The sequence below is a fragment of the Glarea lozoyensis genome, assembly GCF_000409485.1.
Source record: "Glarea lozoyensis ATCC 20868 chromosome Unknown GLAREA2, whole genome shotgun sequence".
NCBI classification, from domain to species: domain Eukaryota; kingdom Fungi; phylum Ascomycota; class Leotiomycetes; order Helotiales; family Helotiaceae; genus Glarea; species Glarea lozoyensis.
The window spans coordinates 1,231,538-1,245,789 of NW_007360994.1; the positions used below are offsets into that span (position 1 = coordinate 1,231,538).

Sequence of the window (14,252 nt, forward strand, 5' to 3'; positions counted from 1 at the left end):
CGGTCTATAAACTAAGGTAAACTAGAATAATAATATTACTTTATACTAATAAATTTACTACTCTATTAATTATTTTTTTATTATAAAATACTCTAGGTTCTTATAGTCTATTAAAATATTAAAGTAGCTATAGGTTTTTAGCTCGAGTCTCTAAAACTTTAAGTAGGACACTATAGCTAGTATTTCTTTATTATAGATATTATAGTTAATTTCTACCTTATTTAGCTTCTAGGAAAAGAAGCCGACTAGTCGATAGACTCTATCTTTTTCTTAAAGAAGAGCGCCTTCTAGTATAAATCTACTATAATCTATTTTAAGGAATATAGAAAGTAATAGATTCTAGTAGTAAAGTACTAGAGCTATATAAAACTTTTCCTTTAAAACCTAGAACGCTTTCTCCTCTTCTTTTTTTTAGAAGAATAGTATACCTTTACTAGTTAGTATAGTTAAAGGCTTTACTAATTTTAAGTAGTTTATAATAGATATCTAATAGTAGTTATAGAACTCGAGAAAGCGGTAGACCTCTTTTTAAGTCTTAAGTACTATCTAGTTTTATACGGCTTTAATCTTTTCTAGATCGGGTCTTACGCCTCTTTTATTAGTATATATAATAAATTCTAGATATTTAATCTTCTTTTACGTAAACTTACTTTTTCCTAGATCTAGAAATAGGCCTCTATTCTATAGTTTACAGAGAACGTCGTAGACTTTCTTAAAGTAGTCTTTCTTTAACCCCTTTATATAAATTACTATATCGTCTATATAGGCTAAGTAGAAGTCGTCTAAATACTCTTATAGTAAGCTATTAATATACTACTAGAATATAGCCGGGGCCCTATTTAAACCGAATAGAGTTACTAACTATTCGAATAAACTAAATCTAGTTTAAAACGTAGTTTTATATTTATAGCCTATAGCTACTCGAATCTAGTAAAAGGCTAAGACTATATCTACCTTTATAAGCTAATCGGCGCCCGCTATATTTCTAAGGGTCTCTAGAATAAGTAGTAGAGAATATCTGTCCGGCTTTATAATTACGTTTAAAGTATAATAATTATAGTAGAACCTAAGTCCTTCCCCGGGCTTCTATATAAATAAGATAGGGGCCGCTACCTCTAATATATTAGGCCTAATATAGCCCTTTCCTTAGAGGTCGTTTAGCGACTTTCTTAAAACTAGTAGCTCGTTCTTCGATATACTATATAGTAGTCTCTATAGTAAAGCCGTCGGAGTCCTATCTACCTAGCTTTAGATCTCGATCTTATAGTTAATTTCTAGTTAGTAAGGGGCTAATTTCTCCGCTACCTACTTCGAAAATAATAGTACTATATCGCGAACCTCTAGAGGTAGTCTTCTTTTTAACTATTCTATAGATAGTTCTTCCTTGTTCTTTATAGCCTTTTTAACGTCCTTAGCGCTAGCGGCGGCTACTGTCGTAAAAGCCCCGTTATCCGTATAGTCGTAATAGTTACGACCTTTTTTTATCTATTACCTTACTTTACTATAATAGAACTACTATTTATCTAGCGCGGTCTATATTTTATTTTATACTTTCTAGAGGTTCTCGAGGATTATTAGAAATACTAGGTCTAGTATTACGTATATATATACTACTTAACTATACCTAGTAATATCTATTTAGAAAGCGACTACTCCTTTAACCTCTAATTTCTATATAGTAGAAGAGGCTTCTATTATCTTTCGTTTTTCGTTACTAATAAACTTAAGACTAAGTCCTTTTATAAGGTCCCTATTAATTATAGTATAGTATTAGTATCCTTTATTAATAAGAGCGAAAGTTCTAAAAGTTTTCTAAAGAATTATATCTATATATATAAGATTTCTATTTATTACTTTCTTTTCTTTCTCTTATCCTTTAGCTAATACTCTTTTAGCTCTTAGTTTCTAACTACGACTAAGAGCCAGACTTTTCCCGATTTAGAAGATTCGGGCTCTATAGTTTTGTCGTCGTCTTCTAGGAGTAGGCCCGACTCGACTTAGTTAATTTTAATAGGTTACGCGGGTAGGTCGTATAGGTATTCTCGGATATAGTACCCTAAGGCTCTATATTAAAAGTAGAGTTTTTTCTCTTAGCGTTTCTCTCTCTTAGCTATATCTACCTATTTTGCTCTTTACTTTCTATTCGAAGACTTATAGTCTCTATTACCTTTCCCTTATTTACTATATATACATATAGGTACTATTACTATATTACTATTAGTATCTACTCTAGATATTATAGAGGGCCCCTATAACTATATAGTTACTATTATTCTTATTATAGAGTTCTTATTCTATTCTCTCTATTTCTTATTAGCTAATTTAAACTAATTAGTCTCTTTAAGGTTAGTTATAATACATTCTACCTCTTCTACGAAGCTATAGTAGTCTATTATCTTTACTATAGTTACTATATATATCTAGATAGAATTCGAGAAGGTATTCTTAAGGTAGCTAATCTTAGTATCGCTTTCCTAGCTCTCTCCGCTAGTATATAGTAGAAGTTTATCGAATTCTAGCTAGTATTTATACTATAGTTAACCTAGAGAGTATCTTATATTTAATAGCCTCTCTAGGGTTTTAGCCTTCTCGTTACTATCTATAAAAGTCTTATCGAGTTATGTAAAAAATACTTTAGGCTCCTTACTATAAGTAGCGTCCCTCTTTTTCTAGAAGTACCTTATTCTAGCTCTTTTCTAGGATAGAAGAGTATTATAGATAGTGTTCTAATAATACTCTATAGAGAGAGTTAGTTTTACTATAGAACGTACTCTATACGAGCTTTTAAGTCTTAAAAGGTAATTCTAAAAGATATCTACTCGTCTATTCTAGGTTAACGGGTACTAATCTTTAAGGCCTAATAGTTATCCGTCGGACTACGACTTATTTACGTCGAAGGAGGCGATTAGAGCTCTTAAAAGGTTATTTATAGAGGGGGAGTTTTCTAATATACTTAGTTAACTCTCTCCTTCCTCTCTACGTTTTTCTATAAAACGCTCTCTTTTTAACTCGGCCTCTATCTCTTATTAGCGTACGTAAACCTTTTAAAGTACTTCTAATAACTTAGCGTTTATTAATACTTATTATTATTATTTCTTAGTAGCCGATAAGCTTTCGCTAGTAGACAGTATAAACCTATCGGATTAGGGGACTTATCTTAGATCTATAATTAATCGAACTTAATATTATAGAAAAGCTATATATATATAAGGGCTTACTTATAGAATTAAATAAGTTCGATAAAGAAGAGAGAAGAACTCTACTTAGAGCCCGCCTTTTATATATAGGAGTACGGCGCTTAGTAGTAGCGCTTTATATAGTATATTAGGGTAGGGCCCTCGCTTAGTAAGTACTAGTACGTGTAGCTAGTGTTCTACCTCTAGAGTCTAAACCCTTATACCGAGCTAATATTTATTAGGTAGAGTAATAAATTTATAAGATAATTAAGCGTCCTATAGTACTTAAGTATTATACGTAGATTCTTTCTACCTAGCTAAGATATAAACAAAATTTATATTAAAGTTATATACTACGAGAACGTTCTAAGAGAGATACCTCTTTCTATTTCGATATAGTCCGTAGAACCCTATAGGTATATAAGCTTTAATATAGGTTCTATTAAGAGCTCTAAGGTAATCTTTAAAGTAAGGAAAGAACCTAGGATTATCTCTAATTAAAGAGGTAATTAGAGTGTTAAGATTAGGCAATTTAATAAACTACGTATATAGCTTAAGTAGTATATCTAAAACATCGTAAAAAGCTCTATAAATTAATAAGTATTAGTTCTATCGCTATTTTATATTAATAACGTACTTACTAATTAATTTACTAAAGTGCCCGAAGATCTTTACGACGTTACGATTTAAGATAGCTTTAGAGGTAATAAAAATAAGGATTATAATCTTCTCTTCTACTAAGATATATCGTCTTTAATTAATACTACTACTCTCTTTACTACTTAGTACTATATTAGCTAGAAGCTAGTCTCTTAAAGTAAAGAACGTCGATAATTCTATACGTAAGTAATACCTAATCCTTTTAGTATCGCCTAATCCTAATAACTTCTAAATATAGTACTCTCTAATTATTTTAGCTCTTTTACGACTATTTCGGCCGCTTTTATCGATATCTACGAAGATTGTCCTAAATATTAGAAGATCGTCTAATAGATCGTTAAATAGAGTAAGAGGAAATAAGATAAGATCTATATTATACTAAAATAAGAGAGTTTATTAGTAGAAGTTAGGTTTTTATTATATTTTAATAGGATTCTAATAATTATATAAGTAGTCGAGACCTATTTTTATAGTTGTTAGAATTCCCTTATCTAAATAATAATAATTTAATAATTAATACGGACCTCCTACCTAGGTGTACGCTAAAAGTAGTACCTAGTCCCTATTAAGCGTTTACTAAGTAAGGTCGGTAAAAATTAAGTAGTTTTAGGAATAGCTTTATATTAGGGCCGTAGGGAGACCCTGTACTATTCTGACAATTTTGTCAAATTGTTAGTGAGTAAACAGAGCCTAATACAAATAAGGTGTTGTAACGCAATAATAATTAGGACTTGTGTTTGAGTTACTCAGTGTCTATCTCGTCTGCTTACACAGGTGTTCTCGTTCTCTCACTAATCTTCGTTTCCACATTCTTTGAACACTTTAGATCCGAGGACTCGAGGGCTAAGTTACCTTGCAGAACTATTCATATAACAAATCCTGCAACCTGGTGAGACTGAAATGTGTGTACCATTCGTTTTTGCAGCCGATAAGCAAGTCGGCCATGCTATGTGACTTTGCGGCGTAAATATCCAACATGTTGGAACAAGGCTTAAGAACCAAATTGTATCAAATACCCAGCTCCCTTGGCAACGGTCTTCTCTCATTTTCTTTTGCTCAAATATGGAGGGCGAAAGAAGTGGTTCGGCAAGTACTCCTAGCGCGAATAAAACCAGCAATCACGCCTCCACAGACAAGCGTCGGTCTGCGTGCGATTCCTGCCACCATGCAAAAGTGCGTTGCTCTGGCGACCTTCCCTGTTCAAAATGTACGAGAGAGTGAGTTTTAGCCCAGGTGTAGCTCAGCTTAATACTTAATGAGAGTTAGTTCCACAGATTGCCATTACAGCGCGCCATCCAAAGTTGGAAAGCCGAAAGGAAGCAGAAATAAAAAAACGATCGAAAAATTAAAAGTCGCTGAAAAAGATGCGGCCAATAACCAGACTGCCGGCTCTGATAGCCAGGGGAATGAAATATACGCCTCCGTAATTGATGACTCAAACACTCTCGGCCAAGTCTCTACTTACACATCATCTCCGTTCTATTGCCAGTCAATCAACATGGATTCAACCTTCGGAATACTTGACAGAGATATTGACCCCATATTTGTGAGCTCCGGTACAGAATTTATGGATGAAACCCATGCAAGAAATAACTGGTCAGACTGTTTTGTAAGCATTGTAATCTTTTGATTGTTTTGATCATTGCTAAATTACGCTAGCAATCCAATTCTCCGCCGTCATCCAACACTGCTAACTCGAACACTAAGTCCAACATGAAGTCTTTAATAAGTGTCGAAGCGGATCCTATGTCTATGGCAATGGACGAGACTACGAATGCGGACGGATACAGCAATGATTTCCAACCTCAAGAAAGCTCGGAAGGCTTGGAAATCAGGGATTTCGTTACGGCTGCAAATGACCGAAATGCTTTGATGCCAACATCTATTGTACCAGAATCAAGGCGATCAGAAAGGGGTCACTCACTTCACGCAACTCAGTACGAGACTCGAAGTCTAGAACAGCTACCCCCCTGCTCTGCAAGTCAAACCTCGGTTCAAAGTCGTGTTTATCGTGATCGAATAATCTCTACTGAGCAGTGTCGCTGTTTGCAAGTGCAAGTTCAACAACTTTGCGAGCTGCGGCAAGTGGAACAACGTCAAAGTTCTATTCTATTCGACACCATTCAACACTTTACAGCAGGTGGATATCAGTTGCTGGAACGAACCTTTCGATGCCCTGTTTGCTTGCCAGATCAACAATGTTTGCAGATTGCGAGCATGGTTTTGCAAACATTCTCGAAGTGGGTTGAAAATTTCCAAGTAAAGTCGTTACAACCTTCCCCACACAGACCGATACTCAATATTCAGCTAGGGAGCTACAATACCAACCCGGAAGAGGGTTTACTGTTGGAAGTAGTATTGATTTCGCGATTTTTAGTAAAGACAAGAGGGATAGTTCGTCTATTTCGAGAGAGGATCCAGCAGCTCAAGGATTTCACAAATGGAAATGAAGTGGTTGTAGAATATCTGCAGCAGGTGGCGACTTCCTATCTTCATGTAGTCGAAGTGAAAAGAAAGGACATTAAGGACAAATATGTCTCGGGAGGTCACGAAGAGGGATTTGGTATGAAAATAGACATCTTGGAATTGAGTACAGAGGAGCTCTAGCGGCAATTAGTACGGAGGAGGACTCGCTCTATTACTGCTCATGTATGAAGTGGGGGGGATTTGAAGAGAACAATGTTTCAGAAATTGGTCACTCATTCACTTGCGGACAGATCATATAAATTAAAATTCTCGCTATCTCCAATATCTTGAGTGGAATAACATTATCAACGTGCGAGTAGATGGAACAATTTTCTTCCTTCAACAAATACAAATCAGGAGGTAAGAAATACCCCCCGATTCACTTGCAACCGACCAATGTTTTCAAGTAGCTCAATTGATCCAAAACCACTAATCTTCTGAAGCAAACAAGACTGGCATATCTGTGGTAACAATCAACGCTGCGGGTTTGTTGACCTACGAACAGTATGACTCTTTTAGTTTAGACCTATCCTCCCCAGCCATTCAATTGGCCGACACTTCGCCTTCAGCCACGGTCTTTTTCATGCTCTTCCATTGCAAACCCAGGGCGCAAAACAATCCAACGCATCCAAGAGATGCCGTAATCAGGAAAGTTTTTCCTATAGCAGTACTGTATATCGGCACGACATTCTCCAGCTGTGAAGGAGAATAAATAATCGCCAGATGTGAAGCGCCGGTGTATGATAGACCGCGCACATCGAAACCAGGAATCACAGCAGCAATTCCCTTCGCCAATTCATTCCCAAATATTGTTTGAGCGGTAGCAACTGCAATAGATGACCACAGCATTTGAAACAAATTGGTAAGTGAAACCCCTAGTGGAATGTCCTCCGTGGAAAGGACCGTTTGAATAACAAGCACACATGGCGGAACTCCTGCCCCCGCACCAAGACCGTACAGAATTTGATATCCAACCCACTTTGAACTCGCTGTGTTGACATTGAAAGTCGACAGTAGCCCTCCGCCTATAGCCGAAAAAACAGCCCCAAAAATCATAGCTGGGTTGTAATACCCTATTCGTTGGGTTACTCCACCAGAGACCGCGCACATAACCACGAAAGCGATAATCATTGGGCAGATCATCACTCCGGAGCGCAGTGCTGATGCGTTCTTGACGGCCTGAAACCAGACGGGTAGATAGGTGATTTGAACAAACAAGCCGGAGGAAATAAAACCATTGACGAATGTAGCTAGTAGAACGTTCCTATTGCGTATGATGGACACGGGAAAAGAGCGTTGAGTGGGTACAAAGACCTGCAGTGCAACAAATCCACAAAAAACAAGCCCAGAGATAACGAACAGAATTATGACCCTCGCACTGCCCCAAGGATATTTGCTGCCACCAAGTTGAAGTGCTAGAATGAAGGAAACAAGAGAAGCACTCAGAATTAAAGTTCCAGGTATATCAAACCGCTTGGCTTTCTCTCCCCAATTCAACTGCTTGGTACCCTCATTCACAGAAATCCGTACGAAGAAACAGACTCCTGTAATTATAAGAGCCACCAGCGGAAGATTGACACCAAAACACCATCTCCATGTTACTCCGTCGGTTAATGCACCGCCGATGAAAGGTCCAGCAACGGATGCGAGACCCACGGAGCTGAAAATGAGCCCACTTAGCCCAGGACGTTTCTCAAGCGGGCAAGACGCCGCCAGTACAAGAACATTCCCCGAAAATATACCAGCAGCACCACATCCTGAGATAGCCCGGCTCACAACCAGCGTGATAGAGTTTTGAGCAAGAGTGCAGAGGAGAGATCCTACTCCAAAAACGAAAAGAGCACCGATGTAGACGAGCTTAATCGAGAAAAGACTATAGAGACGACCGTAGACGAGTTGAAGAGTGGCAGAGGTCAAGCTGGAAAAAGTGTTAGCGTTTGTCTGTATCATGCTAAGCTAAAAAAATGGGAAGTGTGGGATTCATTACAGTTATGCCGATGTCCACCATGCTATGTCGCCGAGAGCCTGGAAATCATTTGTTATCTTGGGTACTGCTGCAGCTAAAATAGTTTGATCCTCAGAAATTAGTTGATGTGCATTCCAACTTCCAAGGCGAAAGGAACAACACTTACCAGACCACACAAGAATCCTGCAACACATATTATAAGAACAATCAGTGCAAGCTTGAATGGGGTGGGGTATTCTATTTCAGGAACATCCGTTTGTTCTTGGTCGTTCTGAGCGATTGTTTTCTCTGGAGTGGCTGCTTCCTCCTTGTTCAAGTCTAGCATTTTCAATAGGAAGATTGAATTGCTAATATGAATAATATGAAGTAGGTAGTCGGAAATAACATTAAGGAGATTAAAGAGCGGCGAGGGTGTTTAAGCACAAGGATTGATGAACCCGTTGAACATCAAGACAACTCCATTATTTCCAGTGTTTCTGCGAGGCGGTCGATTGGGGGATCCTCCCCTGCTGAACGGCAGTTGCTGAAACCGAGACATGATCCTATCACCGACAGCCACCAACATACGCCTCCGGGTTATGCAAGTCAACGGCGATAACGGTGAATATGCCATGCAGGATCTACACCTCGGTGCATATCTATTATATGAAGAAGTTCCAGGACTACACGCATGGTGGATGAGTTCACCCGCCCAATTGAACCGGGAGAAGCAACTCTCATCTGTGAACTAATTGATAAGGGTAGAAACAATTGTAAATTTATAGATCCAACCATGACTGAATTGCACGGCAAGAAACCTCTTTCGGTAGAATTGGATTCCAATTTGTGGTATTTTGCTTATGGCTCCAACCTCAACAAAGCTGTGTTTGCAGGACGGCGAGGTATCAAGCCCAAAGACTCCGAGACTGCCATTCTTCCAGATTATGAACTTTGTTTCAATGTACTTTTCATGCCCTACACTGAACCTGCAATGGCTGGATTGCGAAAGAGGGTTGGTAGTATTTTGCCCGTTCACGGCGTAAACTACTTGCTTAGCAGAGAGGATTTCAGAAAGATTGTTTTAAGCGAGGGGTGAGACAAACTAATGACTTCTCCATGTTATAGATCAGTTGCTGATTTCTGCAATAGAAGTGGCGTCGCATATAAAGTGATTGAGGTTGTAGCAGTGAATCTTTCTGGGGGAAAACCACGTAGAGTCTATACCTTGATCACAAGACGAGATTTGCCCTTCGCAATTAGGAGATTTCCTTCAAAAGATATCTTGTAAACACCAGGCACACGTCTATACTTTGCTGCCTCACCACTAAAACATTGGGACAGGAGTTATTGCAAGAGGGTGCTTGTGAGCAAAAACTCCCTCATTTCTACCAAAAGCAGCTTCAAAAGCACTCCATGTTTCACAAATCACCATCGATGAGTTGGCAAATCGGAAGCTGGATATTTAATAAAACATGGCAACTGGTCTCACAGTGGGTTCAGAGAGGTACGCAAAAATATGTGGACAAAGATGGCAATATGCCTTATTGGTTTTTGCTCATTTTTGATGTTTTATTATGGACGATGTGGGCTCATCATGATTATATGCTGGCGCCCCTTTTTGGTAGAGGTGATGGAAGATGACGGTGTGTTGTGCGTGAAACTTTAGGAAGTTCTGATGTTGTACTCTTAGGCATATCTGTTGAATCTTCTCCTGGGGTTCAATTCTCCGTTCCAGGAAATAGGGACCCAACCATGTTCTTGAATTCCATATTCCAAAGTGACTTCACCTCGTCTTCCAGTACTGGTTCTGATGCCAGACGAGCTGCCGAATATTCTACCTCTTTGAGTACGCGAACAATGTTCCAACACAGAATAAGTTCAATATTCTCGTGGTCAATACCTCTTTGTAGCATACAAGCAACAAGATCCGGAAACTTCGAAACGTCTTCAAGGCCTTTCACTGATCTCTCCATTCCATCAAAATCAGAACCGATCCCGATATGATCAAACCCAATTTGATCGGCAACATGTAAGATGTGATCAACTACATCGCTGATACTGGCCGATGAAGGATCGCAGTTGTTATGAGCGGGTATGAAACTTATCATAATGATGCCACGATTCTCTTTCAATTGCTCTAGCGAAGCATCATTAGCACATCTCGGATGTGGAACAAGAGCGGCGCTGATAGAAATTTTAGTTTACTCCTTGTCATTCTCAGATATTTTAATCACCAAGAGGAATGTGTAAAAGCAACTGGCGCCTTTGTTATTTCCATCGTTTGAAGTGCAACCAAGTCACTAGCATGGGATAAGTCAATTAAACTAGATGTAGGAGCTCTGGTTAGCTCATGGAAACATGATTACTTTGATTTACTCACAGTCCAACGCGATTCATTTCCAAAATCATTCTTTTTCCTTCTTCAGATAGCCCATCATGCACAGACGTTTTAATCTATTGTTCTTTAGTTCTCTTTCATTGTGACTGTGCCGGACAACTCACAGCACAATCAGCGTACAAGTTGTGACTGTTGTGAGTCAGAGTGACATACTTAACACCAAGTCGATGGTAATTTCTCAAGTTGCTGGCCTGGTTTCCAATCTGGTGTAGACCTTCAACACCAATCATGCTCGCTATTTTGCCACGCTTGAAGATGTCAACGATATCGCTTGCTCGGCTTACAAGCTCCAGAGAGTGGCTGTAGAGTTCGACAAGCCGGTGGATCAGGTCGATCTGTTGGTACGTCTCACGAATTGCTTCGTGGTGATTCGCATCTCCAAAGTCATTTTCACGGGAAGGACTTGCATTGCTTTAACGTTCTGGCTTTTTTGGAGGATTTTTAACCCTTACCAATCAACATATGCGCTCCAGAAAACCCCTCCACATTTCCCTTTGCGGAGTCTTTTGATGTCCACATGCCCGGCAAGGTCTTTCTGTTCCTCAAATCGGTGATCTAGCCTATATTTAATTAGCTTGAAATTATATTATCCCAGAGAACTCGAGTACTTGTTGCTATAATAGCCGTACACAAAATTTGGCCAATCATTATGTCCATCTAAGCCAACAATCACTTCGATTTCTTCATAAGACAGGATGGGGTTTCTGACCGATGAGTGGAACTCGTTCTAGAATCTCATTGGCCTGAGTCAAATGGGTTTTAGGAGAGTCTGGCATCTTTTTTTGTATGATAGTTGAGGGTGGGTAGAGTTCAAAAGTTGGAGGAGGTTGCGGGTAAGCATACCTATGTATATATATATATATATAGCAAAGCCTGAGGAAGAACGTTTCACGTGCAAACCTTTCGAGTTTTCTTTCGTGGATTCCGTTTTCACTGGTGCGAATTTAGCTTCGTCATTCAGTTTAACCTATATTTCCCGTGTTCTACCTATTTGTGTTTACTCTTCCAGCCAAGCTGACGAAATTCTAATTTACAACGTATTTTGTTGTTTTTCATCCGTTGCCAACCACTTCCTCAAAATTTAGGGCACAATCAAGTAGAGCGATAGAAAATACTGTCGTGATGGATCAAATTTGACGATGGAATATGAAGCAAGGAGTGAAAAGTTGCGCAGGGGCAATCAGTAAACCCTCCTGCGGTCTATACACATTGCTTTGACTGTTATACCTATTCGTTTCTGCCAAGAATGCGGTTGATTTTGTATTTAGAAACCAGTTGCACTACCAAAACAGTTCGTGGCGATATGCCATCAAATGCATTAAGTTTGACTACTCTCTGCAAGCAAAGTTATAAATAAAACAAACGGCTCTGATCACCTCTCAGTTCGCGAGAGCTCTCCGCCCCCAGACCACATGCGTCCTATAGCTATTTCCATTAATTTCCAACTCTTGCCTTAAGTCAGATTTGAGCTTTGCAAAATCATCTGCAGAAAAGAAATACCCTGGGAGTTCTAGGCAAGAAGTTAATTCATGAAGAGATTACTAAGGATTTAACAAAGTACTTACGTCCAAGATTGACTTCCACGCCTTCCAGAGCTGCCAGCATAACTTCAATAGGTCGTTGGCCAATTTCCTTGGTCTCCGCAGCAGCACCTACCAAGACTTCCAGGACCACTTCTTGCAAGTTCTCAACTCCCACTACTTCCATCCATCCTGCGAGCTTTGGTCCTGGTGAAAGGTTGTACCCTAGAATTGCCCAAGATCTTCGCATAACATCACGGAAAAGTTCCATTGCTTCATGTCCCAGCCCTTCCTGTATCGTATCGAAATCTGCATCGTGTAACTGAATCCAGCCTCCTGGTTTGACACAACTATGGAGTTTTCCAATTACGTCGAGGCTCGACTCATCCGAACAGACGGGAAGAACAAATCGTTGATGTACCAAGTCGAAGGAGTCCTGGCAATCCTCTGGCCATGTGTCGAACATATTATGCGTAAAAAGATTGACATTTTTCGGTAAGTTTTCTTTGAAGTGCTGTGGTGCAATATCTGAACCGCATAGGACCGCTGATGGATGAGTAGAATGGGATAAATCTACAAGCCAGTATCCATCTGCTGTTGCCGAATCTAAAACGCGGAGACGGGGAATTGAAAGGTTGATGGGCGCTAGAACCAGTTTACCATGCATGATTTCTTTGAACATGTCATGTTGAGAAACAAGACGTCTATACTCGCCATCGTGCCGTGGACCTCTGTAGGTATCACTAAGATTGTTAGGAGGAGGTTCCAGAATGTTGCTCGTTTTCACAGTATCGGAAGCCATGATAGTGCAAAGCCTTGGAAATTGCGCAGAATATTAAAACCACGTATATTTAGGAAGTTTTATACCTAAAAAGCATATAACCCTTTACACAAAAGCTCGCCGATGGGTATCTACAACAAAGAATAAAGTAGAGACAGAAGTAACAGACGGCGAATAATCGGTCAGTATTTGGCGACTTCACCCCGTGAGATGCGTTTCGTTCAGTTGCTTTACATGAATCTCACACTTAAACTTCAACATGTCACTAGGAAGTAGTGAATATCAACTTCAGCAGATAAATTTTATTATTATTTAATAGTATGAGGTTGTGCTCATGATAATATAGAAACCTAATCATCGTGTTATTTATAGGGTCTTGATCATTATGCCGGTTTCTTCCCAGTAATCACCCAGAACCTCCAAGTATTCCCTGTCTTTGCCATTTCCTCGATGATACCGTTCTTGAGAGCCATGAAATCATTTGGGGTGTACCAGTAGTTAGGGTCTCCTATTGTGCGTCAGACTTTATCTACTGAGCATTTCTAACGTCAACTTACGAGAACCAATCGCAGCAAAATTGTCAATGATGGTGGTGAGGTTGACGGTCGTACCAGTCTGGTCTTCTGGCGTGGTCGCTTTGATTCCCACGTTAAAAGACATGACCTCTTCGTGAATATCAACAGCTCCAGCCTGACGCATCCACTCGGCAGCTGAAGGACCTGGACGCGGCTCTAGACCGTGCTCGGTGAAAGCCTTGATAAAGTAATCCATGGCCTTCACCATTGCCTCATGCCCTTCTCCTCCGTCGAAACCGCCAAGGTTGGCGTCAACAATTTGGAGATACCCTCCTGGCTTCACATTGCCGAAGAGACGCATGACAATGGCTGCGTCCTTCTCAGCACTGAATTGAGCCAAACAATACCTTTGATGTACCAGGTCGTATGCTTCGTGGTCTTCGGCTGGCCAGTCGTCGAGGACACTTTGGACCTTGAAGCTGATACATTTTGGGACATCTTTAAGTTGTTCGAAGTGCTTCTGGAAAATGTCGGTACCCACTAATTCAGCCTGGGGGTACTGCTTCGAAACGTCGACCATCCAAGTGCCATCGCCTGTCCCAGAGTCCAGAATTCGCAGAGGTCGTGTTGTGGAGAGAGGAACCTGAACCAGTTTTCCAGACATTGCAGTTTTGTGAAGCTCATGCTGCAAACGGAGGCGCTCATATTCGGTTTCTTGGCGGAGAGCCATTCCCTTCAAGAAGTCGCCATAGGCAGGATCGAGTTGAGCTGAGCCGGTGGAAGAGGTCATT

At 39.9% G+C, this 14,252-nt stretch overlaps 6 protein-coding genes across 6 annotated transcripts; 2 read left to right on the forward strand and 4 right to left on the reverse strand.

Moving 5' to 3' along the window:
* Window positions 1-4,898: 4,898 nt before the first annotated feature.
* On the forward strand, window positions 4,899-6,443 carry GLAREA_03735 (uncharacterized protein; the record flags this gene model as incomplete). The annotated part of the gene is made up of 3 exons (XM_008083988.1): window positions 4,899-4,978; window positions 5,103-5,445; window positions 5,544-6,443. 3 exons carry the CDS (start codon window positions 4,899-4,901, stop codon window positions 6,441-6,443), a joined length of 1,323 nt encoding a protein of 440 aa, XP_008082179.1.
* A 402-nt stretch (window positions 6,444-6,845) lies between these two features.
* GLAREA_03736 (MFS general substrate transporter) lies at window positions 6,846-8,593 on the reverse strand (the record flags this gene model as incomplete). The annotated part of the gene is made up of 3 exons (XM_008083989.1): window positions 6,846-8,220; window positions 8,308-8,378; window positions 8,435-8,593. The coding sequence occupies 3 exons, from the start codon at window positions 8,591-8,593 to the stop codon at window positions 6,846-6,848; spliced, it is 1,605 nt and encodes a 534-aa protein (XP_008082180.1).
* A 447-nt stretch (window positions 8,594-9,040) lies between these two features.
* On the forward strand, window positions 9,041-9,535 carry GLAREA_03737 (uncharacterized protein; the record flags this gene model as incomplete). Its single annotated transcript, XM_008083990.1, has 2 exons — window positions 9,041-9,339; window positions 9,397-9,535. The coding sequence occupies 2 exons, from the start codon at window positions 9,041-9,043 to the stop codon at window positions 9,533-9,535; spliced, it is 438 nt and encodes a 145-aa protein (XP_008082181.1).
* A 430-nt stretch (window positions 9,536-9,965) lies between these two features.
* Window positions 9,966-11,421, reverse strand: GLAREA_03738 (Metallo-dependent hydrolase; the record flags this gene model as incomplete). The annotated part of the gene is made up of 7 exons (XM_008083991.1): window positions 9,966-10,431; window positions 10,482-10,571; window positions 10,628-10,701; window positions 10,750-11,047; window positions 11,098-11,205; window positions 11,254-11,302; window positions 11,355-11,421. 7 exons carry the CDS (start codon window positions 11,419-11,421, stop codon window positions 9,966-9,968), a joined length of 1,152 nt encoding a protein of 383 aa, XP_008082182.1.
* Window positions 11,422-12,017: 596 nt separating this feature from the next.
* GLAREA_03739 (S-adenosyl-L-methionine-dependent methyltransferase) lies at window positions 12,018-12,967 on the reverse strand (the record flags this gene model as incomplete). Its single annotated transcript, XM_008083992.1, has 2 exons — window positions 12,018-12,070; window positions 12,211-12,967. 2 exons carry the CDS (start codon window positions 12,965-12,967, stop codon window positions 12,018-12,020), a joined length of 810 nt encoding a protein of 269 aa, XP_008082183.1.
* A 362-nt stretch (window positions 12,968-13,329) lies between these two features.
* On the reverse strand, window positions 13,330-14,251 carry GLAREA_03740 (S-adenosyl-L-methionine-dependent methyltransferase; the record flags this gene model as incomplete). Its single annotated transcript, XM_008083993.1, has 2 exons — window positions 13,330-13,454; window positions 13,504-14,251. 2 exons carry the CDS (start codon window positions 14,249-14,251, stop codon window positions 13,330-13,332), a joined length of 873 nt encoding a protein of 290 aa, XP_008082184.1.
* Window position 14,252: the final 1 nt, after the last annotated feature.